Source organism: Jaculus jaculus, chromosome 18, assembly GCF_020740685.1.
Source record: "Jaculus jaculus isolate mJacJac1 chromosome 18, mJacJac1.mat.Y.cur, whole genome shotgun sequence".
NCBI classification, from domain to species: domain Eukaryota; kingdom Metazoa; phylum Chordata; class Mammalia; order Rodentia; family Dipodidae; genus Jaculus; species Jaculus jaculus.
In genome coordinates this window covers 14,190,019-14,216,203 of record NC_059119.1, presented here as the reverse complement: position 1 = coordinate 14,216,203, position 26,185 = coordinate 14,190,019, and the positions used below count along the sequence as shown (strand labels likewise).

The window sequence follows — 26,185 nt, the reverse complement described above, 5'->3', positions numbered from 1 at the left end:
GAACAGTTTGTCTGCTCCATGGTGGAGCCATTTTTCCGGACTGGTGACTTTATAGATGGCATCTCTTCCCTTCCCATGACCAAGAGCAAAACCTATAAACCGAGCATGACGCGACAGTACTGGATCTCACTGAGCAACCGTAAATCCTAAAATCTCAAATAGTTGTTCTCACAAATTCCTGAGCTTTAAACTAATTCGAGAGAGGGAGAGAGAGAGAGAGAGAGAGAGAGAACCAGAACTGTGCCCCTGGAACCGTTCTTGGGCCCCCTGTAGGGCTCTGGATCTTAGGAGCTAAGACAGCTGAGAGTCAACAGATGGAGGCAGAAATATCCCAGCCCCTGGAACGGTGGGAGCAGGGAGAGAGTGGAGGACTTAAGACCCATGAAGATCCAAGGAGGGTCCCCTGTGGACACTGGACCCCAAAACTTAACTCCTTCGGAAGCACAGGCCTCAAAACTCGACTCCCTCCAGGGCACACCTGAGCCTTGGGCTCTGACAACCTGTCGGTGGGTGAACCCTGTTCTGGCTGCCGGGGCTGGGTACACAGCCTCCTGAGCTTCCCCAGAGACAGGTGTAGGGCACTGGCTCAAGGGTGTTGCCTGGGATGTTGGGAGTCTCCAAGTTCACCCTGAGCAGCCGAACTGATTCACAAGCTGGGGCGGGGAGGCACACAGACTCTCAGGGGTTCTTTCATCCCCCCTCTTCCCACCCCAGAGCGCACCAGCATCCCCCCTGGCAGCCAGCGGGGATCCACTGGGAAGTCCCCTCTTGGGCCAATGTCGCAGACAGGCCCTCCCACGGTTTCACCTTTGCCCCTTTCTAATCTCCCAGATCTGGTCCCAGCCTCCATGGCTGCGTTTAAAGTCCACCTGTGGGGAACACAGGCTGGGTGTTTCCGATATTCCCGGCCTGGTCCTGCTTGACGCCCCGCCTGCGCGCTGTGTCCCCAGGTTTCCTGGGGCCCTGGCTGGGGGAGGCGGCGGGGGGAACACGCAGCTCCTACCTGGGCGTGCAGGATGCAGCTGCCTGCCGGCGTCTTGGTGGTGTGCCTGGGTCTGGGGGCTGGCCTGGCTCAGAGCGACCCCAGCCCCAAAGCCGAGGAGTCCTACTCCGACTGGGGCCTCCGGCAACTCCGGGGCAGCTTCGAGTCCGTCAACAGCTACTTCGATTCCTTTCTGGAACTGCTGGGAGGGAAGAACGGCCTGTGTCAGTACCGGTGCCGGTACGGTGAGTGCTAGGGGGGTCGGGGGGCCGGTTTCTTTGGCTGTAAGAACTTTCTCAGCGGACCCACGGGAAGCCCCACGAGGCTACCTGCCATCTGGCGTGAACTGTCTTCTTGTTATGCCACACCACTAGGCTGGCTTGCCAGGTTTAGCAATCAAAAACACAAGAGGCCCAATGATATTTCAAGTCCAAATATAAATATAAATATAAATGCACAGTGAAATATATGGGATCTAAGTATTCTTTTTTAAATACTTTATTTTCATTTCTCTATTTGAGAGAGAGAGGGGGGGAGGGAGGGAGAGAGAGGGAGAACGAGAGAAAGAAATAGGCGGGTAGAGAGAGAGATACAGAAATAGGGGAGGAGGGAGGGAGGGAGGGAGGGAGGGGGAGAGGGAGGGGGAGAGGGAGGGGGAGAGGGAGGGGGAGAGGGAGGGGGAGGGGGAGAGGGAGGGGGACGGGGAGAGGGAGGGGGAGAGGGAGGGGGAGGGGGAGAGGGAGGGGGACGGGGAGAGGGAGGGGGAGGCGGAGGGGGAGGGGGAGGGGGAGGGGGAGGGGGAGGCAGGGGGAGGCGGAGGCAGGGGGAGGCAGGGGGAGGGAGGGGGAGGGAGGGAGAGAGAGAGAGAGAGAGAGAGAGAGATGGAGAGAGGGAGAGGGGGAGCGCGCCAGGGCCTCCAACCACTGCAAAGGAACTCCAGATGTGTGTACCCCCTTGTACATCTGGCTCGTGTGGGTCCTGGGGAGTCGAACCTGGGTCCTTTGGCTTTGCAGGCAAGCTCCTTATCCGCTAAGCCATCCCTCCAACCCCCTAAGTATTCTTTGTGATTTGAAACTCAACCTTCTCTCCACTGTCTTTTATCTCAGAAGCTTTTCCTAGGGTCATCTGCCACTTTCTTGTTTATTTTTATTTATTTATTTGAGAGCAACAGACAGAGAGAGAGAGAGAGAGGGGTAGGGGGAATGGGCATGCATGTGCCACCTTGTACATTTGGCTAACGTGGGTCCTGGGGACTCGAGCCTCGAACCAGGGTCCTTAGGCTTCACGGACAAGCGTTTAACCGCTAAGCCATCTCTCCAGCCCTATCTGCGACTTTCTTGGGAAGGCAAAGTGCTTAAGAAAAGGCCACGGGTGGAAGAGAGGACATGGGGACCCCTGAGGCGCTCCTGGGAGAAAGCCAAAACTGATCACCCAGAGAAAATGATTGCCAGGTGGGACAATGTCCTCCAGAGCTGAGCTCAGTCTAGAAGGTAGTCACTTTTTCCTGCCACAAGAGGCTGAACGACATCACTTTACTGACTCTCCCAAGAGAGCAGTCTGTGTCAGCTGCCCCAGTCAGGGCTGGCCTAGGGCATCCCTGGACAGACCTGCTGCCCCCCAGGGGCCCCAAGCACTTTCCCTCAGCTAGTCCTCAGAGGTACCCAAGCCTGCCTTGTCTGAGCTGCAAAGACTGTTCTGAAGAGCCAGCTGGTTGGTGCCTGTTTGCCCAAGAGTTTTGCCTGGAACAGGTCTCCCCTCTTCCCCTTCACTCTGGGCCCAGCAGTCAGGCCAGCTGGGTGTAATTTCACGTGCAGATGAGAAACTTTGTTTTTAAAGGCTGTGGGGATTGAACTCAGGCCTTGCACACTGAGTGCATGCCGCACTCCAGCTCTGCAAGTGCCCTTTGAAAACACACACACTCACATTCAGTTTATCCAATGGTCCTGTCATGGGATTACAGATAAAAATGGCAAGTCAGGGCTGGAGAAATGGTTTAGTGGTTAAGTGTTTGCCTGTGAAGCTTAAGGCTCGATTCTCCAGGACCCACGTTAGCCAGATGCACAAGGGGGCACATGCATCTGGAGTTCATTTGCAGTGGCTGGAGGCCCTGGTGCGCCCATTTTCTGTCTCTTTCTCTGTCCCTTTCTCTGTTGCTGTCAAATAAAAATAAACAAAAAAAAATTTTTTTTTTAAATGGCAAGTCAATGCTGGGCATGGTGCACGCCTTTAATCCCAGCACTTGGGAGGCAGAGGTAGGAGAATTGCCATGAGTTCGAGGCCACCCTTAGAGTACATAGTGAATTCCAGGTCAACCTGAGCTACAGCGAGACCCTACCTTGGAAACCAAAACAAAACAACAATACCAAAAAAAAGGCAAGTCAATTTAGCCCAGCTGGGAAACATGCTTGAAGGAATACTTTCTGTAAACACAGATAGAACTCCAAAACAGAATCCAGATTTCCACAGACTCAAAACAGCTGCACACCCACTGGATTCAGCCCTCCGCCGCTATTCTGAACAGGGAAGATGGCTTCCTTACACACTGAGTGGCCAGGAGAAAATGGTTAAACCATTGCTCCCCAGCAGGCAGTGACCACACGGGGCCACAGTGACAGAAGGACACTGCATCTCACAGCGAGAACTTCACAGGGTCGATCCTGGACCCCCTCAGCCATTGTCCAGGGTGGGTTAGATAATTTCAGTGGCCTTGTGGCCTAGTTCTAATTGAGGCAGGAAAGGGTTAACTCCAGGCTTTTTGAATCAACACAGGTGTTTTCACTAATATCTAAGGTTTAGCAAATATTTAACAGTAAGACACAAAAAAAAGTATCACAAACCAAACCCTCTTTCTTCTTTTTTTTTTCTTTTGTGTGCTTGTGTTTTTGTTTTTTGAGGTAGGGTTTCACCCTGGGAATTCACTATGGAGTCTCAGGGTGGCCTCGAACTCACAGCGATCCTCCTCCGTCTGCCTCCCAAGTGCTGGGATTAAAAAAAAACGTGCGCTACCACAACTGGCTCCCTCTTTCTTCTTTAGCAAAGTGCATCTAAAGATTTCAGCCAGTTTTGGTTGGGGAGCCTCTGGCCCCACAGGGAAGGTTCCAGTAGCAACTGGAGGGGGTTGGGGATAGTCAACAGAGAGGGAACAGGAAGACAAATAACTCCCCTCCCTCCATACCAGACAGAACCTGCTCAAGGAGGAGCCTGGAAAAAACACATTAGGAAACTAGGAGGTAATTTTTACCTTTGGAATCCTGTGGGCTAGGCCGAACCCAAAGAGGACCGAACATCGTCTCTGGCTCGCTGGGCATCAGGCAATCTTTTGAACACACACCTAACTGTTCCTTTACACTTTGCTATGTGACATGCCCTTGCGCACCAGCTTCTCTTCTCTGGGTGCTTTGACCCACCTGGGTGATATTTAAAGAGATTGCTGCCCCATCGCTAGTGTTTCTGATTGGTAGTTCTGGCCACATAATTTGCATGTGCGTGGGGTGGCCCAACTGCTCCTGGTTCTGGGGCCACGTTGAAGTAAACCAACCAGCCTAAAACAAAGAAATAATAAACAAGCAAACCTCCTCAGGGCCATTGAGATCGCTTCGAGCTTAAAAGCTCTTGCTTGCAAAGACTGGCGGCCCAGATTCAATTCCCCAATTCCCTTGTAAAGCCAGATTCAGGGAATGGCACATGTGTCTGGAGTTTGTTTGCAGTGACAGGAAGACCTGGTACGCTCATACTCTGTCTCTCTCAAAATACATATTTTTTAATTTCCTTAGCCAGGGCGTGGTGGTACACGCCTTTAATCCCAGCACTTGGGAGGCAGAGGTAGGAGGATCCCTATGAGTTCGAGGCCAATCTGAGACTATAGAGTGAACTCCAGGTTAGCCTGAACTAGAATGAGACCCTAACTCAAAAAACCAAAAAAAAAAAAAAAAAAAAACTTCCTTAAAATTTGCAATAAAAACATTTTATTGACAATTTTCGTACATGCACATGATATACTTTTATACCACACTTCCACCTTTTGCCAGAGGAAAGTTTAACAGTCAGCTAGAAAAAGACATACTTGACAGATACCTACCGCTGTTTACAGCGCTGATTCTCTACCTTGACTACACATTGGAATCACCTGGAGAGGTTTTCAAAGTCCTGATACCAAATCAATGAAGTCAGAACCTCTGTGGCACAGACCCAGACATCAAGACCTGTATGCTTCCAGAAGATAACAACACCCAGTCATGACAAGTGCACACTGTCCCAAGATGTCGCTCTTAGAGAACTTCTGTTCTGTCTTAGGGCAGGTACAGGTGTGTCTCCTGGCACCTACAATAACGTGTCTTCATTGCCTCCACGTTCCTTAGGTTTAAAGCAATTAGTTTTCATGTCAACACTTAAAAGAGGCACTTGTCAGAAAAGGATTAGAGGGCTGGAGAGATTGCTCAGGGGTTAAAGCGCTTGCCTGCAAAGCCTAACAACCTGGGTTTGATTCCCCACTATCCATGTAGAGCCAGATGCGTAAAGTGGTGCATGTATTTGGAATTCGTTTGCAGAGGTTAGAGGCCCTGGCACAGTCATATTCATTCTCCTGCTCTCCTTACAAATAAATAAATAAGGTAGCTCAATAAATAAGAAAAAAAAAAAAAAAAGGATTGGGCCCTGAGTGTGACAAGATTCAGCTTGAGTCATTGACAAAAAGCATAGCTGATATCAAGGGGTGTGTGTTCAAGGGTTCCCTGAGAATCTTTGCTCAGAACATAGAGTTCCTTTTGTATTACAGAGATCCTGGCTCAGTGGGTCTGTGGTCGTACCATTAAACTGCACTAAAAAAATTATTTATTTTTGTATTTGTGTGTGTGTGTATGTATGTGTGCATGGGCATGCCAGTGTCTCTTGCTGCTGCTAACATGCCAGATACATGTACCACTTTTTGCACCTAGCTTTACGTGGGTATCTGGGATTGAAGGCCAGGAGGCTTTGCAAGAAAATCCCCTTTAATCACTTAACCATCTTCCTGACCCTGAATCTGCACTTTAAAAATATTTTTTATCGGGGGCCAGGCGTGGTGGCGCACGTCTTTAATCCAGCACATGGGAGGCAGAGGTAGGAGGATCGCTGTGAGTTCAAGGCCACCCTGAGACCACATAGTGAATTCCAGGTCAGCCTGGGCTAGAGTGAGACCCTACCTTGAAAAACCAAAGAAAAATAAAAAAAAAATAAATAAAAATAAAAAAGAAAAGAAAAAGAAAAAGAAATAAAGAAAAGAGTGCTGCAGTTTGTTTGCAGTGGCTGGAGGCCTTGGAGTGCATGTGAATAAAATAATTAACATTTTGTAAAAAAGAAAAGAGAGAAAGGAAGGAAGAAATGTGGGAGGGAAAGAAATCATGTTATACCTGACAGGCACTTACCACTATGTAAAGCAATCGGCACTGCCTTGGTCACATGTTAGACCCTAAGGACTTTTCAGAGTCCTGACGGCAGAACCGCTGTGGGTTGGGCCCAGACATTAAGATCTTTAAGCTTCCCAGGTGAAATCTAAAGATACCAATACATATTTTGATATTACAGTGATTTCTGTTGATTGCCAACTTGACAGGATTTAGAATTACCCAAGAGTCAAAACCTCTGGGAGCGTCTGTGAGGCATGTCTAGAGAGGTTTAACGGAGAAAGGGCGATTCACCTTGAATATGGGTGACACTTGAATATGGGTGAGCTGGGGTCCTGGACTGAATAAAAAGCGAGGGAGCAGAGCAGTAGCTGGCATTTCTCTCTGCTTCCTGACTCCAGGCACAATGTGACCAGCCACCTCATGCTCCTGACTCCGTGCCTCGCTCACCACGATGGACGGCAGCCTCAGACATGAGCCAACAATAAACCCTTCCTCCCTCGAATTGTTTCTGCCAGGCATTTTGTCACAGCCATGATAAAGTAACTAATATAGATATATAAAGTGAATGTTTCCAGGCGTGGTGGTGCATACCTTTAATCACAGCACTCAGGAGGCAGAGGTGGGAGGATTGCCGTGAGATCAAAGCCACCCTGAGACTACATAGTGAATTCCAGGTCAGCCTGGGCTAGAGTGAGACCCTACCTCAAACAAACAGACAGACAGACAAACAAACAAACAAACGATATCTATCTACCTCACGAGGTTCTCGTGACGATTAAAGAAATGAAATGAGGGCTGGAGAGATGGGTTAGCGGTTAAGGCTTTTGCTTGCAAAGCCTAAGGATCCCGGGTTTGACTCTCCAGGACCCACATAAGCCAGATACACAAGGGGGCACATGCATCTGCAGTTCATTTGCAATGGCTGGAGGCTCTGGCATGCTCATTTTCTGCCTCTTTCTTTGTCATTCTCAAATAAATAAATAAATAAAATAATTTTTTAAAAAATAAATGAAAGGATTAGTGGTATGTATGGAACATGGTAGGTACCCACAAATTTTATGAATAATATGAGAAAGAGTCCGGCAAACAAGCTAACGGCGTCTGAGTTCTTCTGGTTGTCTTTTAATATAAAGCAAAAAAAAAAAAAAGAAAAATTCCCATGATCCCAGTGGCAGACCCACACCCTCAGCTTTGGAAGAAGTACTTGGAAACAATTACAGTTGGTTTAAGTGCTCTCTGCCATGGGAAGGTCAGTGTGGGGAGGTTAGGAAAGCAATTTCTGGATCCTGTAAATGCTGTTCAATCGATCACACTTTAATAAAAAAGACCTCCAGGTGAGCTCCTTCAGTTTAGTTGTAAGGGAAAAATTGTCTTTAAAGTTTTTTTAAGACATACTCTCTGCACTGCACATCTATAATGCCAGCTACTTGGGAGGCTGAGGCAGGAGGAACTTGAGTCAAAACTAGCCTAGCCTGGGCTATAGTGAATTCCAGGTCAGCCTGTACTAAAGTGAAGCCCTATCTGGAAAAAACAATCTTTTAAAATATTCATTTATTTATTTGTAAGTAAAGAGGGGGAGAGAGAGAATATGGACATTCCAGGCTCGTACTGCTACAAATGAACCTCAGATGCATGTATTGCTCTGTGCATTTGGCTTTATGTGAGTATTGGGAAGCAAATCCTGGCTGACAAGTGCCCATGCCTTCGTCAGCACCTCCAGGGAACCAGCTGGGTGAGGAGAAGGGACTTACCACGGAAGATAGTCTGCTGACCTGGGCCATAAAGTTCTAGAAGTTTCTCCTGACCCTTCCAGGGGCAGAATTGAGAGAGAAGAAAGGCTTGCCAAGAGTTCAGTATACATGGCTGGAAGAGGAATTGCTGGGTTTTATGGTTAGCTCTCCCCCAGCCGCCTTCCTGTTTGTTTCTCCAGTGTTTTTACAGCATTCCACTTTACTCAGAAGGTTTAAATTTTATGAGATAAAATCTGTCAGTCTCTTTATGACCTCTGAATTTTACATCTTGATTAGAAAGCCACCCTTATTTTGAGATTGTAATACTCTGTGACTTTTTTGTCCTGTGAAAGCAGCCACAGCTAATGCATGAGGAGAGGGGCTGTGTTTCAATAAAACTGCTTTATAGGCTCTAAAATTTGAATTTCATATACTTTTCACATATCATAAAATATCATTCTTGTTTTGGCTTTTTCCTCCCTCATTTAAAAATCCAAAACCTGTTTTTAGTTGGCAGGTTACCCAAAGAAGGCAGTGGGCTGGGCTGAGTCACCATTTGCCAACTGGGACTCTCCAGTTGTTACCCAGCACCCTATCAGTGGCCTGAGGTTGAAAATGTGTTTCTTTTCTTTTCTTTCTTCTTTCCTTCCCTCCTTTTGTCCTTTTTTCATTTCGTATTTTTTTGCGTATGTGCATGTGTGTAGCAGGTGTGTTGTGTGCATGTGTGTGGTGTATGCACATGTGAAGTCAGATGTGGCACTCCATGTGCACATGCAGGGACCAGAGAACATTGGGTGTCTCCATCCATTGTTCATCGGCCTGGTTCTTTGAGACTGTCTATTCACGGATTCTGGAGCTCTGGTGGTTCTGAGCCCTACGGATTCTCTGGTCTCTCTCTCCCTCGGGGCTGATGTTGCAGGCCTGTGTGGCCATGCCCAGCTATTTACATGGGCTCTGGGACTCGAACTCAGTGGTCTCAGGCTCCCTCTGGCCCTCATGCTTGTATAGCCGCTGAGCCATCTCTCCAGCCTCACTCCCACCCCCAGACAGAAAACAAAACCAATTTGTGGATGTGACACATGAATGATGCCTACGCTTAAAGTACTAAACTTAGCCAGGTGTGGTAGTGCATGCCTTTGATCCTAGCACTCAGGAGGCAGAGGTTAGGAGGATTGCTGTGAGTTCGAGGCCACCCTGAAAATTCCAGGTCAGCCTAGGCCAGACTGAGACCCTACCTCAAAAAACAAAACAAAGCCGGGCATGGTGGTGCACGCCTTTAATCCCAGCACTCGGGAAGCAGAGGTAGGAAGATTGCCGTGAGTTTGAGGCCACTGTGATACTATATAGTTAATTCCAGGTCAGCATGGACCAGAGTGAGACCCTACCTCAAAAAGCAGAACAAAACAAAACAAAACAAAAAACGCATTAAACTATACAACTGTCTATATTCTAACAGCCTCTTTTGGAGGTAGAGTTTGTTTCCAGCCTCATTCCTAAGCAGATTTCTGTGGTTAACGTTAAATGTTACACTCAATAGAAGGAAGTAACCCTCATCATCCGCAGGGTAGGCAGGAATGTCATCCCTCAGTTTGAAAGACAACATGGTGGTGCACGCCTTTAATCCCAACACTTGGGAGACAGAGGTAAGAGGATCACTGTGAGTTCAAGGCCAGCCTGGGACTACAGAGTGAGTTCCAGGCCAACCTGAGCTAGAGTGAGACCCTACCTCGAAAAAAAAAAAAAACAAAAAAGCATGAGTATTAGCCAGATGTGGCGGCACATGTTTATAATCCCAGCACTCAGGAGGCTGAGTCAGAAGTCTGAGTGAGTTCAAGGTATTGTGAGCTCAAGGCCAGGGAAAGACCACGTTGAAATAAACATTCTAAAATCAAAGCCACACAAAGTGAGAATTGGCAGCCTAAGGACTGGAGATCATAATATGAGAAAGATATTTGAAATTATTAAATAAATGAATAGAAAACATAATTGAAAAAACAAATGTAGCCAGGTATGGTGGTATATACCTTTAATCCCAGCACTGGGGAGGCCGAGGTAGAAAGAGGGCTGTGAGTTTGGGGCCACCCGGAGACTACATAGTGAATTCCAGGAGCAAGACCCTACCTCAAAGAAAAAAATTAATGAAAAATGAATACACGGGGCTGGAGAAATGGCTTAGCAGTTAATCACTTGCCTGTGAAGCCTAAGGACCTCGGTTCAAGACTTGATTCCCCATGACCCACATAAGCCAGATGCACAAGGGGGCACATGTGTCTGGAGTTTCTTTGCAGTGGCTGGAGGCCCTGGTGTGCCCATTCTATCTCTCTCTCTGTGTCTGTTGCTCTCAAATAAATAAAAATAAACAAAAAATTTAAAAAAGAAAAATGAATACACAAATTTGAAAGAAGAAACCAGTAGAATTCATATGAAAAGTATAATTATTGAAAGAAAAATCCTAGTGGATCAATTAAGTAGCAGATTAGTCAATGCTAAAACAAACGAGTGAAATGAAAAATAAATTAATGAAGCCTGCTAGAATTCAGTACAAAGAACAAAATTGAAAATATGACAGGAAGATTAAGATATGTGAAGGTCAGGATAATTAAAAAAGATTCAACATTCAGAAATAAGAGGCTTAAGAGAAAACAGAAACTAAATACAATGAGGCAAAGAAAATCTTTATATAGTGAGTGGCTGCAGGTTTTCCAAAAATGGCTGAAACTCAAGTCTTCTGAATATTGCAAGCAGGATAAGGAGAAACATTCCATCAAATTCACTGTCCTGATGAGCTGGAGAGATGGCTTAGCAGTTAAGGCATTTGCCTGCAAAGCCAAAGGAACCAAGTTCAATTCCCCAGGACCCATATAAGCCAAGATGGTACATGCATCTGGAGTTCGTTTGCAGTGGCTTTTTTTTGGCAGTGCTGGGGATCAAATCCAGGGCTTTGTGCATGCTAGGTAGGCACACTTCCAACTGAGCTATATCCTCAGCCCTAGCCCCCATTCACCTTTAAAAAAAATTTTTTTTGGGGGGGGGGCGCTGGAAGGATGGTTTAATAGTTAAGGCATTTGCCTGCAAAGCCAAAGGAACCAGGTTCGCTTACCCAGGACCCACATCAGCCAGATGCACAAGGTGGTACATGTGTCTGGAGTTCGTTTACGGTGGCTGGAGACCCTGGCGAGCCCATTCTCTTTTTATCTGCCTCTTTCTTTCTCTCAAATAAATACATAAATTATTAAAAAAAATTTTTTGTTTGGTTGTTTGAGGTAGGGTCTCACTCGAGCCCAAGCTGACCTGGAATTCACTATGTAGTCTCAGGGGGCCTCGAACCTATGGTGCCTCTGCCTCCCCAGTGTTGGGATTAAAAGTGTGTGCTCACCATGCCTGGCCTGCTTTTATTTTATTTTATTTTATTTTATTTTATTTTATTTTTTAACTTTTTTCAGAGTCTCTCACTAGTTAAGCTAGACTGGCTGGAAATAAACGCCAGGGAATCTACCTGTCCCTCTGCCCCTATTGCTGGGATTACAAGTGCCACCATGCATGGCTTTTCTTTCTTTTTCTTTTTTTTTTTTTGTGAATTCTGGGGATCAAACTCAGTTCCTCATGTTTCTGAGGCAAGAACTTCACCTAATCTTTATCTTCTCAACCTGGAGCAGTGACTCTTAAAGGAAAAATGGACTACGCATCTGGGAGATTTTTATTTGATGAACATTCCCAAATGTTTGGCTACTAAATATCTCTTCTTTCTTTTCTTTTCTTTCTTCCTCCTGCTAGGAAAGGCACCGATGCCCAGACCTGGCTACAAACCTCAGGAGCCCAACGGCTGCAGCTCCTATTTCCTGGGTCTCAAGGTACCAGGAAGTGTATGTACTGCTGGTATTATGTTTTGGTTGATGGGTTTTCGCTAAGGTAATCCAAGAGTTAGTGCTGCTGGAGGTGGTCACTTAATGGAATGTAATTAGGTATCTTGAGTTAGATCTGGGGGGAAAGGAGAGAATTTCCAAATAAAAGATTTGATTTCTTTCTCTCAAAGACAGCTTTCCCTCAGAAAAGCCTCTGGTAGGAAATCATCCAAACTTTGAAATCACCGAATACTCACATCTGCCAAGACTCAGGGCATCAAGACATAATTTGAAGTAGATCTGACAGGGTTGGCTTATTTAAGTTAAATTACTGACTCACCCCAGTGTTGGGCTGGTACTGAGCAGTGGAGCTCATCGTTTGACCTTCCCAAGCTGCTCATTTCCTGCTAAAGGCATCAAATCAGCTATGTTTGGAGTATGCTGGGTAAACATCTGTTAGCATTCCACAGACCCTTTCTTGAACTGTCAGCCTCACTTAGAAGTAAGCAAAGAATTAACTTCCTTTAAGCTTTCCTGGAAGCCTTTTGACCTTCTCTTCACTTTACTTATTTAGTTTTAAATATTTTTACTATTTGAGAGAGAGAGGAAGGAAGGAAGAAAAAAAGAAAGAGTATGGATGACAAGGGTCTCTTGCTGCTGCAAACGAACTCCAGATGCATGTGCCACTTTGTGCATCTGGCTTCACTTGGGCAATGGGGACGTCAACCCTGGCCAGCAGGCTTTGCAAGCAAGTACATGTAACTGCAGAACCATCTTCCCAGCCCTGACCTTCTTTACTTTATAAAAGATGTTTCAAGCTGGGCGTGGTGGCGCACACCTTTAATCCCAGCACTGGGGAGGCAGAGGTAGGAGGATCACTGTGAGTTTGAGGCCACTCTGAGAGATTACATAGTGAATTCCAGGTCAGCCTGGTTTAGAGTGAGACTGTACCTCAAAAAACCAAAAAAAGGGCTGGAGAGATGGCTTAGCAGTTAAGCGCTTGCCTGTGAAGCCTAAGGACCCCGGTTCGAGGCTTGGTTTCCCAGGTCCCACGTCGGCCAGATGCACAAGGGGGCGCACGCGTCTGGAGTTCGTTTGCAGTGGCTGGAAGCCCTGGCGTGCCCATTCTCAATCTCTCTCTCTCTCTCTCTCTCTCTCTCTCTCTCTCTCTCAAAAACCCCCTTCTCCCCCAAAAAGGATATTTCATGTAAAATGTAGCTAGAGGGATGTCATATGTGAACTCAATCCAATATAATTGGCAGCTGTCTGTATCTTGATGCAATTTTAGTTGCGGGTGGGGGGGGGGAGGGAAGGGAGGCAATGCTAGGCAAAAGCCTTTACTTTAGGCCTCATCAGTGAGAATTTACCCAGAGTTTTCATTCCCAGATCTGTGCCTCATCTAATGAGTTGGACCATCTCTTAATGAGATGTATTCAGGCTTAAAAGAACACGTTAAACTGTGAAAGGCCATGTTTTATTTCTGTTGGCTTTGAAACAAAAGTTCAAGTAGAGAAGGCGTAAAGACACTCAGGGAGAAAGGATGTGTAGTCGCTGGCGGCCCGCCCTCCCCCACGCCTGGAACCCCACGTCTCCCATCCAAGTGCAAGTCACCCAAGCCAGGTGTGGAGGCAGGAGGACTAGGCGGTCAAGGCCAGTGTCGGCTACATTACAGGTTTGGGTCACATAAGATCCTGTCTCACAAAAACCACAACAACCAAAAACCAAGTCTAAGTCATGAGAAAAAAAAAAACAAAAAAACAGAGCTGGAGAGATGGCTTAGCGGTTAAGCGCTTGCCTGTGAAGCCTAAGGACCCCGGTTTGAGGCTCGGTTCCCCAGGACCCACGTTAGCCAGATGCACAAGGGGGCGCACGCGTCTAGAGTTCGTTTGCAGAGGCTGGAAGCCCTGGCACGCCCATTCTCTCTCTGTCCCTCTATCTGTCTTTCTCTCTGTGTCTGTCGCTCTCAAATAAATAAATTAAAAAAAAAAAACCCACAAAGGATGCTAACATGTTCTACTTCCCCTAGACCACCCTGTGCTCACTCACCTTCCACACCACAGACCATGACTCCACCCCCTGCATACCATCCCTTCCTTGCTCAAGATTCCTTATCAACACTACACAGCTGCCTGGAAACTTTAGACCATGCATCAGTTTGCCCATATGCCTCATCAGAATGCTTCGTTTGCTTTACAGGGCTGAGGATCAAACTCGGTGCCTCGAGCAAAGCGCTCCATCACTGAGCGCCCCCCCCAAACATTTAATATACACATACACACTTACACCACATATGCACGTGCATCTATTTCCCTATTAAGACCTTTGAAACACTAAACAAATTGACTTACAGATGATCTTCTCATTTCCTTTCTCCCCTGTCCCTTGTCTACATCTTGTCTCATAATGGGCTCAGTCTTATTTCGGCTCCCCAGTTCCTGTTTCATAACCCTGTACCTCGTACGCAGTATTCTCTGACCTGACTCATTTATGCCACAACACTTACAGCTGTTTGAGGGTGCTTGGTACACACAGTATTGTGGTCTGAACTTGGTCTCCTGTGGTCAAGTGCTGTGTGTTCTGCACCCCATTCATCTCCCCAACTCACACAAATCTTAAAATGGTGCTACAGTAGATGGGTGCTTGATAAACACCAATGATGTTCTGATGATTTCTTTTGTTTATTTATTTTTTTAAAGTTATAATTTTCAACATTTTATTTATTTGAGACAGAGAGAGAGACAGAGAGAGAGACAGAGAGAGAGACAGAGAGAGAGAGAGAGAGAGAGAGAATAGGTGTGCCAGGGCCTCCAGCCACTGCAAACAAACTCCAGATGCATGTGCCACCATGTGCATCTGGCTTACATGGGTCCTGGAGAATCGAACCTGGATCCTTAGGCTTTGCAGGCAAGTGCCTTAACCATTGAGCCATCTCTCAAGCTGTTGGTTTTTTTTTTTTTTTTTTTTTTGAGGTAAGGACTTGCTCTAGCCCAGGCTGACCTGGAAAATCACTATGTAGTCTCAGAGTTGCCTGGAATTCACAGCCATCCTCCTAACTCTGCCACCACGCCTGGCTAAGGCTGACGTTTTTATGCTACTTAGCAGTAGGACCCTCTACTCAGAGTCTAAGACCAAGTGCTGAGATTTAGTTGAGTGTGGACTTCCTCGGACTTCCCTTCTGGTCTCTCTGTCTTCATCCATAGCTACACTGTGGATTTGAAGAGAGAAAGATGGAAAGTGGGTCAGCCACTTATTACATTAATAACCAAATAACATTCAACAGTGTCCAGTAACAAGTTTCTTCTCAGTCCTTGGCGTTTTCTGAATGGGTCTGGTGTGCCAGAGTTTGAGGAAGGCCAGGGGTTGCCTCGGGTCTTTGGTGTAAACGTGGCGCTCTCCTCCATCCCTTTATAGATGGACTTGGGCATCCCAGCCATGACCAAATGCTGCAATCAGCTGGACATCTGCTACGACACCTGTGGCGCCAATAAGTACCGCTGCGATGCGAAATTCCGGTGGTGCCTCCACTCCATCTGCGCCGACCTCAAGCGGAGCCTTGGCTTCGTCTCCAACGTGGAAGGTAGGTCTCTTAAGGACAATTCCTGGTGACAGGGCCGTTTGCTCCTGTTTCCATATTGAGAGGGAGCCAGGGCCCCTTGACTGGGAGAGCTCAGGGCTCGCTGAGCTTGCTTTCTGGAAGGCTGGGGCCTCAGGCAGGAAAGGCAGAGGTAGAGTGTGGGCACTCCTTCATTAAAGTTCTTGCTGTCCTGCCCAGGGGCTGCTGGCACCCCTCCAGGTGGAGAGGACTTCATCAATACGTTCCCAGAGAAATAAAAATCTCCCCTTGAAGACTGGAGAAATTGCTACCCAGCTGGCTGGGACTATCCATGCCACTGTTAAAATAATTTTCCACACAACGGTTGTTCTATATTGGACCACTTGGTTTGGCTGAAGTCCTTTTTTTTTTTTTTTTCCATATATATTTTTTTTCCCCTCATTCTGGGTAGGAATTTTTTTTTTCTAGACCTCTGTTTTTGTTGTGTAAATGTTTCTGTGGGGTTTAGAAAAAAAATATTTTTAAACACTGCTTAGCTACTCAATTTCTAGCACTGAATCCGTCATTTCTTTTTCTCCAATTTACTTTAGAAAAAAGTTTTAATGTCTCTGCTTCTGAAGCTAAAACATAACATATGAAGGTATTAGCATTTAAACATTTTAGATGGTAAAGGTTGAAAATCAGGCATATCCAGAGCTGGTCCTATGCCCCAGAGGATGCCAGCTGTAGGAAGAGTCTTGGATGCTGTCCATAGAGCACCGTCTGGAGTAGTCCTGAAGTGAATGTGTGAGGACTTGGAAATAGGAATAATTAGTTGGGCCCTGTGAAAGGAAGAGCTTTTCTATACTATGTCGACAGAGGCTGCTAATCTAGGGTCAGGTCAAGTTACTTCCCCTAAGCCAATGTCCTATTGATTCTTTCTCCAAAATACCTTTTTGATATCCCACTTGCCTGCTTTCTGCAAATTATCTCCGCCTCTGTGTCCCATCCAATTTATTCTCTCCATTGGGACCAGCTATATTTCTATATCACATGAATCTGTTTCCACTTGCAACAGAAGTCACTCAGACATTTTTCTTCTTCAGGGACTGAGTACCAGCCCTTGAGTTCAACATGCACAGTCCTTTTGTTTTTTAAAGAAGATTTTTAAAAAACATTTTATTATTTATTTATTTATTATAGACAAAGAGAAGGAGGGAGAGAGAGAGAGAAAGAGAGAGAGAATGGGCATGCCAGGGCCTCTAGCCACTGCAAATGAACTTCAGGTGCATGTGCCACCATGTGCATCTGGCTTATGTGGGACCTGGAGAATCGAACCTGGGTCCTTAGGCTTTGCAGGCATGTGCCTTAACCGCTAAGCCATACCTCCAGCCCTAAAGAAAGAATTTTAAAAAGTATTTATTTGTGTGGAGAGAAGCAGATAGAGAATGGGCATAGCAGGGCCTCCACCTACTGCAAATGGACTCCAGATGTGTGTGCCACCTTGTGCATCTATCTGGCTTACATGGGTACTGAGGAATCAAACTTGGGTCCTTAGGTTTCACAGGCAAGTGCCTTAACCTCTAAGCCACACAGCCCTTTCTGAGTTAGCCCTTGTCCCTATCTTCTAGCATCATTTTGGATATTCATATTTTTCTCTGAACTCCTGTCACTGCTAACAACTTGGGTCGATGGCCCAAACTTTCTACAACGCAGTTCCTTCTGCTTGGAACACCCTGGTCTTTTTTTGTTGGTAGTATTGAAACAGCTCATCTGAGGTGCACTTTATATGATTTACTCATTGAAATACTTTTTTGTTTTTTTTTTTTTGAGGTAGGGTCTCACTCTGGTCCAGGCTGACCTGGAATTAACTATGTAGTCTCAGGGTGGCCTTGAACTCACGGTGATCCTCCTACCTCTGCCTCCCGAGTGCTGGGATTAAAGGTGTGCACCACCATGCCTGGCTGAATCTACTTTTGTAAGACAATTTTTTTACTATTTTTATTTATTTACAAGGAGAGAGAGAGAATGGGCACACCATGGCCTCTAGTCACTGCAAATGAATTCCAGATGAATGAGCCACTTTGTGCATCTGGCTTTATGTGGATACTGGGGACTTGAACCCAGGTTGTTAGGCTTTGCAGGTGAGGATCTTAACTGCTGAACCATGTCTCTAGCCCCCATGTATCTACTTTTTACTTAAATAGATTTACCTCTTCTGGACATTTCATATAAATGGAATCATGATATGTGGTTTTCTGTGACTGATTTCTTCCACTTAGGAAGGGTACAATGTTATCAGTATTTCATTCCTTTTCTTTTTTTTTTTTCAAGGTAGGATCTCACTAGTCCAGGCTGACCTGGAATTCACTATGTAGTCTCAGGGTAGCCTTGAATTCACGGCGATCCATCTACCTCTGCCTCCCAAGTGCTGGGATTAAAGGCGTGCGCCTCCACACCTAGCTGTTGTATCTTCTTTATTCATTCATCAATTGATGGATTTTTCAGGTTGGCTGTTAATCTGCTGCCATGAAAATTTATGTGCAAGTTTTTGTGGAATTATGTTTTAATTTCTCTTGGATAAATATGGAGGAGAGAAATTGCTAGATTTTGTAGTCATTATATGTTTAGCTCTTTGAAACTGCCACACTGTGTTCACAAACAGCTGAACCATTTTATATTTCCCAAAAGGTTCCAATTTCTTATTCTCATCCTCATCAACATTTATTACTTTTTTTTTTAAATTATGGATCCTAGTGCATCTCCCTGACAGTTAATGGTGCCGATTTCCATGTGTTTATTGGCCCTTGTAAATATGCTTGTGAGAAATGTCTATTCAGATTCACTGACTCTTTTCTGCTTGGGTGATTTTTGTGGTTGTTGTCTTTTCTAAGTAGGATCTCGCTCTTTCCCAGGCTGACCTGAAATTCACTATGTCGTCTCAAGGTGACCCCAAACTCACAGCCTTCCTCCTACTCCGGTTGCACCACCATGCCTGGCTTGTCTTTTTATTTTCAACATACAGATTTTATTTTTGTAACACTAAGTAAGGACTGAATTCAGGGCCTTGAGCATGTTAGACAAGTGTACTGTCACTGAGTTATATCCTAAGCCCTTTTCCCCCACTTATTTATATTTTTAAAAATGTATTGAAAACCTCCATACATATATACAAGGTAACTTCCCCAAGAACATATACCCCTCACCACCCTTCTTTGTCCCCCCCATCTCCTCTTTCCCCCTCTACTGAATCTGTTCTTCTTTCCAATTAGTCCCTCTTCTGTTTAGATGTCACTTAAAAAAAAATATTTGTAAGCAAGGCATTGGTGGTGCACGCCTTTAATCCCAGTACCTGGAAGGCAGAGGTAGGTGGATTGCTGTGAGTTTGAGGCCACCCTGAGACTACATAGTGAATTCCAGGTCAGCCTGGGCTAGAATGAGACCCTACCTTGAAAAAAAAAGAGTATTTGTAAGCAGAGAAAAATAGAGAGAAGAGAGATGGATAGAGAGAATGGATGTGCCAGTGCATCTAGCTGCTGCAAATAAACTCCAGTACCACTTCATGTATCTGGCTTTAGGTGGGTACTGGGAATTGAACCTGGGTTGTTAGGCTTCCCAGGTGTTGCAGTCCGGTTTGCATTGCTGGTAGAAGTCACCCAACCAAGAGCAGCTTCTGGGAAAAAGAGATTTACTTTGGCTTACAGGCTCGAGGGGAAGCTCCATGATAGCAGGGGAAACGATGGCGTGAGTAGAGGGTGGACATCACCTTCTGGCCAACATAAGGTGGACCACAGCAACAGGAGAGTGTGCCAAACACTGGCATGGGGAAACTGGCTTTAACAACCATAAACCTGCCCCCAACAATACACTCCCTCCAGGAGGCATTAATTCCCAAATCTCCATCAGCTGGGAACCTAGCATTCAGAACACCTAAGTTTATGGAGGACACCTGAATCAAACCACCACATTCTGCCCCTGGCCCCCATAAACTGATAACCATACATGATGTAAAATTCAATGCATTCATCTAACTTTAAAAGTTGCATAATTTTTATCAAGTCCAATGATGTTCATACATCCCCTAGTCCAATGTCTTTTAACTGAGCTGTAATACCAAAAAATAACCTCAAAAACCCCATAATGGCACAGAATAAACATTCACACTGAAAAAGATGGCATTAGGCATAAGAAATATTCAACCAATACAAGATTTAAAACAACCAGGGCAAACATCAAACTCTGTGGCTTCAAGTCCAACAACTCTAGCCAGTGACTAATTTCCAAGACTGATAATTCTAACCAGCAACAAGTCTCTGGACTTCCAATTCCGCCCCTCCAGCTAGGCTATTCATAGTCCTGGAAAACTTCATCAGGGCCAGCAGCTCTCCTTGGCAGCCATTTCGTGGGCCCGGCATCTCCACTGCAAGCCACAGTCCATCCTCATGGCTCCATGGGGTCTCCATGCAGGCACCCAGCAAACCTGCTTCACATTGCCCATGACCATTTCCAAAACACAAGACTGTGTTGCAAACTCAATGACCCTCTCTTTCCTGCATTTCTTATACTCCACAATAACAGATAGGGTGGCAATTTGTTAAGCCAGGGGGGGAATAAAGCAAACTTTGAAGAACAGGACACTCCTTGAGCACTCAGGCCCCTTCAAAAGAGTCTACATTCTTCCTGTTGCCCCAGTGCAGGTCAGCTGGCCCAGTCTCAATGGTTGTAATCTCTCAGTTGCAGCTGAATGGGCAACAGTTCACTCAAAGATTTTTCTTTCTGTGCCATATCCCTCTGCTCACACCAGTTCATTTCTATGTAAAGCAACCCTACACAACTTCTCAGGACATGGGCATAAGAGCAAGCTTCTCACACAAACTGCTAGCCCAGTCCAAGCAAAGCTCCGTTTCACCCTCATAAGCCAAATCTCACAGTCCATACTTCTTACTGCATTCAGGTCTTGCAGCTCTGACCAGAATAGTCCATCAAGCTGTACTTACAGCACTGCAAGGCATCTCTTAGGCCAAGGTTTCAAATCCTTCCACATTTCTCTTGAAAATCAGTTCCAAAAGGCCAAAGCCACACAGTCAGGTGTCTAGCAGCAATCCCACTCCTCGGTACCACTTTACTGTTGCATTCAGGTTCCCATTGCTGGTAGAAATCACCCAACTAAGAGCAGCTTGTAGGAAAAAGTTTTATTTTGGCTTACAGGCTTGAGGGGAAGCTCCACTATGGCAGGGGAAGACAATGGCATGAGCAGAGGGTGGACAGCAACCCCTGGCCAACATAAGGTGGACAATAGCAACAGGAGAGTGTGCCAAACACTGGCATGGGGAAACTGGCTATAACATCCATAAGCCTGCCCCCAACAATACACTCCCTCCAGGCGGCGTTAATTCCCAAATCTCCATCAGCTGGGAACCTAGCATTCAGAGCACCTAAGTTTATGGTGGACACCTGAATCAAACCTCCACATGAGGTAAGTGCCTTAACCACTGAGCAATCACTCCAGCCCCTCTTTCCCTCCCCCCCTCCTTGATCATCCATGACAGCATGGTGATGAGCTCAGTGTTGTGCAGGTCTTGTGCAGGTAATGACAGGTGCTGTGAGGTCTTGAATGTCATGGCCACTTTGTGTCTGGAAGACAGTATCCCACAGCACTCCTCCCCTCCTTGGCTCTTACGTTCTCTCCACCACCTCTTCTACAGTGGTCCCCGGCCTCAAGGGTGTGATCCAGATGTCTCATTTATGCTGGACACTCAACTGTCACTTCTTAAAAAAATTTTTTTTGTTCATTTTTTATTTATTTATTTGAGAATGACAGACACAGAAAGAAAGGCAGAGAGAGAAAGAGAGAGAGAATGGGAGCGCCAGGGTCTCCAGCCACTGCATATGAACTCCAGACACGTGCGCCTCTTTGTGCATCTGGCTAACGTGGGTCCTGGGGAATTGAGCCTCGAACCATGATTCTTAGGCTTCACAGGCAAGCACTTAACCGCTCAGCCATCTCTCCAGCCCATATTTTTCTTATATTTTTGTGATATGCTTATAAATGGAATATTGTTTCCTTTTCTTGAAACATCAATTATTGATATTGTACAGACATCCAGGTGATTGATTTTTGCTTATTGATTCATTCTGTGACCTAGCTGAATTCATGGTTCAATTCCAGTAGATTTCTTGGCCTGCCTTTTATATAAGATGCCATTCATATATCATTTCCTTACTAATTTGAATGTCTCTTTTTTTCTATTTTCTTCCATTCTTTCCTTTCTCCTCCCTCCCCCTCCCTTCTTTCCTTCTTTCTTTCCTTCCTTCTGCCTCTCCTTTTTCTTTTTCTTTCTTTCATTCAGTCATTTGTTTATTATTTTGAGGTAGGGTCTTACTCTAGCCCAGCTGACCTGGAATTCACTATGTAGTCTCAGGGTGGCCTCAAACTCATAGTGATTCTCCTACCTCTGCCTCTCAACTGTTGGGATTAAAGGTGTGTGCCACCACGCCCAGCTTGAATGGCTTTTTGCTTTTTGCTCAATTTCCCTGATTACAACTTCCAACCAGTACTGAAGGGAAGTGTTAAGAGTGGACACCGGACACTCTTGTCTTCTTCCTCATCTCAGGGTAGAAGCAGTCAGTCTTGGCCATTGACCACGGCTGCTGGCTGCGGAAGCTCTCTTCCTAGTGTGTTATTTCTGTCATGGCAAAGTGTTGTTGTTTTTTTCCAAACATTCTTCTGCAGAATGTGTTGCTCTTTATTCTACTGATATATGGTACATTACATTGCTTTCAGTATGTTGAACTAACTTGTATTTATTTGTGTGGTTTTTCAAGGTAGAGTCTCACTATAGCCCAGGAATTCACTATGTAGTCTTGGAGTGGCTTTGAACTCACAGCAATCCTCCTACCTCTGCCTCCCAAGTACAGGGATTAAAGGGGTGCACCACACCTGGCCCAATGTGTTTTCTTAAAATGAGTCCCACTTTTTCATGATGGATTTTTTTTTGTTCATTTATTTATTTAAGAGTGACAGATACAGAGAGAAAGAGGCAAAGAGAGAGAGAGAGAGAGAATGGTCACGCCAGGGCCTCCAGCCACTGCAAATGAACTCCAGATGCGTGTGCCCCCTTGTACATCTGGCTAACGTGGGTCCTGGCGGATCGAGCCTCGAACCGGGGTCCTTAGGCTTCACAGGCAAGTGCTTAACTGCTAAACCATCATGATAGATTACTTTTCAATTTTCAAGGCAGGGTCTTGCTGTAGTCCAGGCTGACCTGGAATTTACTACGCCGTCTCAGGCTGGCCTTGAACTCACGGTGATCCTTTTACTTCTTCCTCCCGGTGCTGGGTTCAAAGGCATGTACCAACACGTGCAGCTAAAAACTTTCTTATGTGTTTTTTTCCAAGTTCAGTTTACTAGTATTTTGTTGAAGATTCCACATCTATAGGAGATATTGGTATAGTTTATTTATGTATTGTCTTTGGCAGCAGAGTCATATTGCCCTCATAAAATGAAACAGTCATACATCTTCATGTAATTTTTTTAAGTATTTGGAATGGTATCAATTCTTTCAATGTTTGGTAAAGTTCTCCATGACACCATGTGGACTTGGCTCCTGAATGAATAACTGTATTTGTACAGACTAGCTACCTACTTACCATTCTTACTCCCTTTTGAGTCACTCCAGCAGTTTATGCCTTTCCCAGAATGTATCCATTTCTTCTACGTTATCGCATTTTTAGCATGCTGCTATTTACAATGTCCCCTTATTCTAGTAAACAAAGCACTTCCCTCTGAGATGCCTTCCCTAAGAGCCCGTACTCCAGAGGATAGTAACCTCATCCCTGGGCTTCCACACCTCCTTGGGTTACTATCGTCATGGTAACGATCTGGTAACCTGTTCGTTCTTGGTCCAAACTGTGAGTTGGGAATGATGTCTTTGCCTCTGTTTTGCTGGCACTTATCCCCACATTTGAGGAGGGGAAGCTATGGGTACGCAGTGGTGTTGTCTAAGGGACCAGTCTCAAAACAGTGAGCATAATGGCATGGGAAGTTTGGATTCTTTTTCCAGGGGTCCCACAAAAGGAGGGTACTGTCAACTGCCACCTGCTCTATTGGATTGGATGGAGAAAAGGCTTCTTTTTTAAAAAAACAATTTTGTTACTTTTTATTTATTTGAGAGTGACAGAAAGAGAAAGAAGCAGGTAGAGAGAGAGAGAATGGGCGCGCCAGGGCCTCCAGCCGCTGCAAACGAACTCCAGATGCATGCGCCCCCTCGTGCATCTGGCTAACGTGGGTCCTGGGGAATCGAGCCTCAAACCTGAGTCCTTAGGCTTCACAGGCAAGCGCTTATCCGCTAAGCCATCTCTCCAGCCCCAGAAGGCTTCTTTTTAATGTACGCTTGTCTTTTTTAAAATTTGTTTTGAGAGAGAAAGAGAGAAATGGGTGCACCAGGGTCTTTAGCCACTGTGAATGAACTCCAGACATGTGTGCCCCCTTGTGTGCACATGCGACATTGCACACTTGTGTCATTGCATCTGGCTTACATGGGACCTGGAGATTCAAACAGGAGTCCTTAGGCTTTGCAGGCAAGCACCTGAACCACTAAGCCATCTCTCCAACCCTATGCTTGTCTTTCTAGTGCTGTACTTGGCTGATAGTTTCCCCTGAGTGCTATCCTTGGAAATATACTGCCTCTCCACAATTGCACTATTGGGATAATCCTCTGTGTTAACCTGTGTTTTTCTTCATCATTTTCAAGTAGCCTGTGATTCCCTGGCTGACACCGTGTTCAATACTGTGTGGACCCTGGGCTGCCGGCCTTTTATGAACAGTCAACGCGCAGCTTGCATCTGTGCAGAAGAGGAGAAAGAGGAGTTATGAGGACAAGGCGGTCCCTCCTGGCTTTGGGTGACATCACAGCTTCAGAACAGTGGTGGCGTGGTGTCGCACATGTGTGTCATCCTGTCTTCCGACACTTTGGACACCACAAAGCAGGAGAAAGGAAACTAGGAGTCCTGTCCCTTGAGGAAAGCCGAGAAGAGAATGTGGAGAGCTCGAAGGCTACTCTTTAACACCGGTCTTCCCAACCAAGACATATTTGCCTGGAAATCCAGTTGTTAGCATAAAAACAACTACAAGCAAACCCCGTGATTCCTAGATCCAATCATGATAGTCACAGGTGAAATTCTGGGGAATGCAAGCACTGGGAACAGTGACTTTCCTCTGGCCCATGTTTCAGTTGCCAGCCAGCACCTCACATTTAATAAAGTACTTTTTAGAAAACCCGAAAAGAGGTGACTGAATTCCATTATCGCCTTCTAAGTGAAATGCTTAGAGCAGAATGGAATCCAACCTGGTAAGTTCTACCAATGATAACCCCCGCTGGTGCTCAGGAGATGAAAGCCGGGAAAGGCCACTGGAGATGCAGGTCAGATGGAATTAAGACTCCGAGGCTCACAGCTTCTCTCTCCAGTGGCCTGCTCCTGTTGGTATTCCCAGAGTCAAAGGAGTGTGTGTCACCCTCATGGTTAGGGATAGTTCCTACAGCCTCAGGGAGTGACGGACAGACGGCCATTCTCTAGACTGACTTGGCACTGACGGTGGATGAAGAGCACCAGGGGGCTTGCTGAAGTGTGCCATTTCAGACTCGATGGTGCCGTAAAATTGCTCAGTGGGTAACGGTGCTCGCTCGCAAAGCCTGCCAGCCCAGCAGGTTCAATTCCCCAGCCACCCACATAAAGCTTGATGGGTATTCATGAACAGCCTCAAGAGAGCCTGATGAGCCTGTATACACGTACACACACATGCAAACGACTCTCAGGGACTGTGCCTATGCTGGTTATAATGGACTTCAAGCAACCTGGTTGCTCCTGGAATGCACCAAGGGCCACCAAGATAGGTCAAGGGTTGGCCAACTAAGCCCCATGGGCCAGATCCAGTCAAAAGGCTATTTTTGTAAAGCCTTTCAGAACACAGCAACACTTGCTTTTGTTTATGTCACATTTACTTGCAGTCGCTCTTGCCTGGTAACAGAGAGAGAGAGGGAGAGAGAGAGATGTGTTGTGACCAAGACTTCATGGCCCTAAGTCAAGAGGGTCTACCCTTTGGCCCTTCATAGAAAAAGGTTGCTGACCTAAATCATTTCCTCTTTTCTTCTTCATTTTCTTTTTGCAAGGTAGGGTCTCACTCTAGCCCAGGCTGACCTGGAATTCACTATGTAGTCCCAGGGTGGCCTCAAACCCACAGCCTTGGCTTCAACAGAACTGTAACTAAAGGTGTGTGACACCACACCCAGCTTTCCTCTTCTTTGCTTTTTTCCTGATGCAGGGCCTCACTCCTCTAGCCCAGGCTGACCTGGAACTCTCTGTAGTTGAAGACTGGCCTCTAACTCATGGTGATCATCTTGCCTGTGCCTCCTAATTGTTGGGATTAAAGGCGTGCACCACCACACCTGGCTTATAGCAACTTTTACAAAGAAGGAGACCATATGACAAGTCATTGTATTAATGGGCATATCAGGAAACTGAGTTCAACTATAGATAATAGTGAACTTTGTGGTTTATAGTTACTTTAATAACATTTCTTAAGCACCTGTAAAATAAGAATTTAAAATTAAGCTTTTTTCTATTGTCTTACCTACCCGAGGGCATGGAGCACCAATTTATAGACCCAAATTAATTTTTCTCTCTTTTTTATATTTTGTTTGTTTATTTATCTGAGG

At 45.8% G+C, this 26,185-nt stretch overlaps 1 protein-coding gene across 3 annotated transcripts; it reads left to right on the top strand.

Moving 5' to 3' along the window:
- Window positions 1-918: 918 nt before the first annotated feature.
- Pla2g12b (phospholipase A2 group XIIB) lies at window positions 919-24,755 on the top strand. 3 transcript variants are annotated; one of them, XM_045137645.1, is made up of 4 exons: window positions 919-1,227; window positions 11,871-11,947; window positions 15,350-15,515; window positions 24,224-24,755. In XM_045137645.1, exons 1-4 carry the CDS (start codon window positions 1,017-1,019, stop codon window positions 24,343-24,345), a joined length of 576 nt encoding a protein of 191 aa, XP_044993580.1. In that variant the 5' UTR covers window positions 919-1,016; the 3' UTR covers window positions 24,346-24,755. The 3 variants fall into 3 exon arrangements, with proteins under 3 accessions (XP_044993580.1, XP_044993579.1, XP_004657966.1); XM_045137644.1 differs by having other exon boundaries at window positions 11,871-11,959; window positions 24,227-24,755; XM_004657909.2 differs by having other exon boundaries at window positions 11,871-11,959.
- Window positions 24,756-26,185: the final 1,430 nt, after the last annotated feature.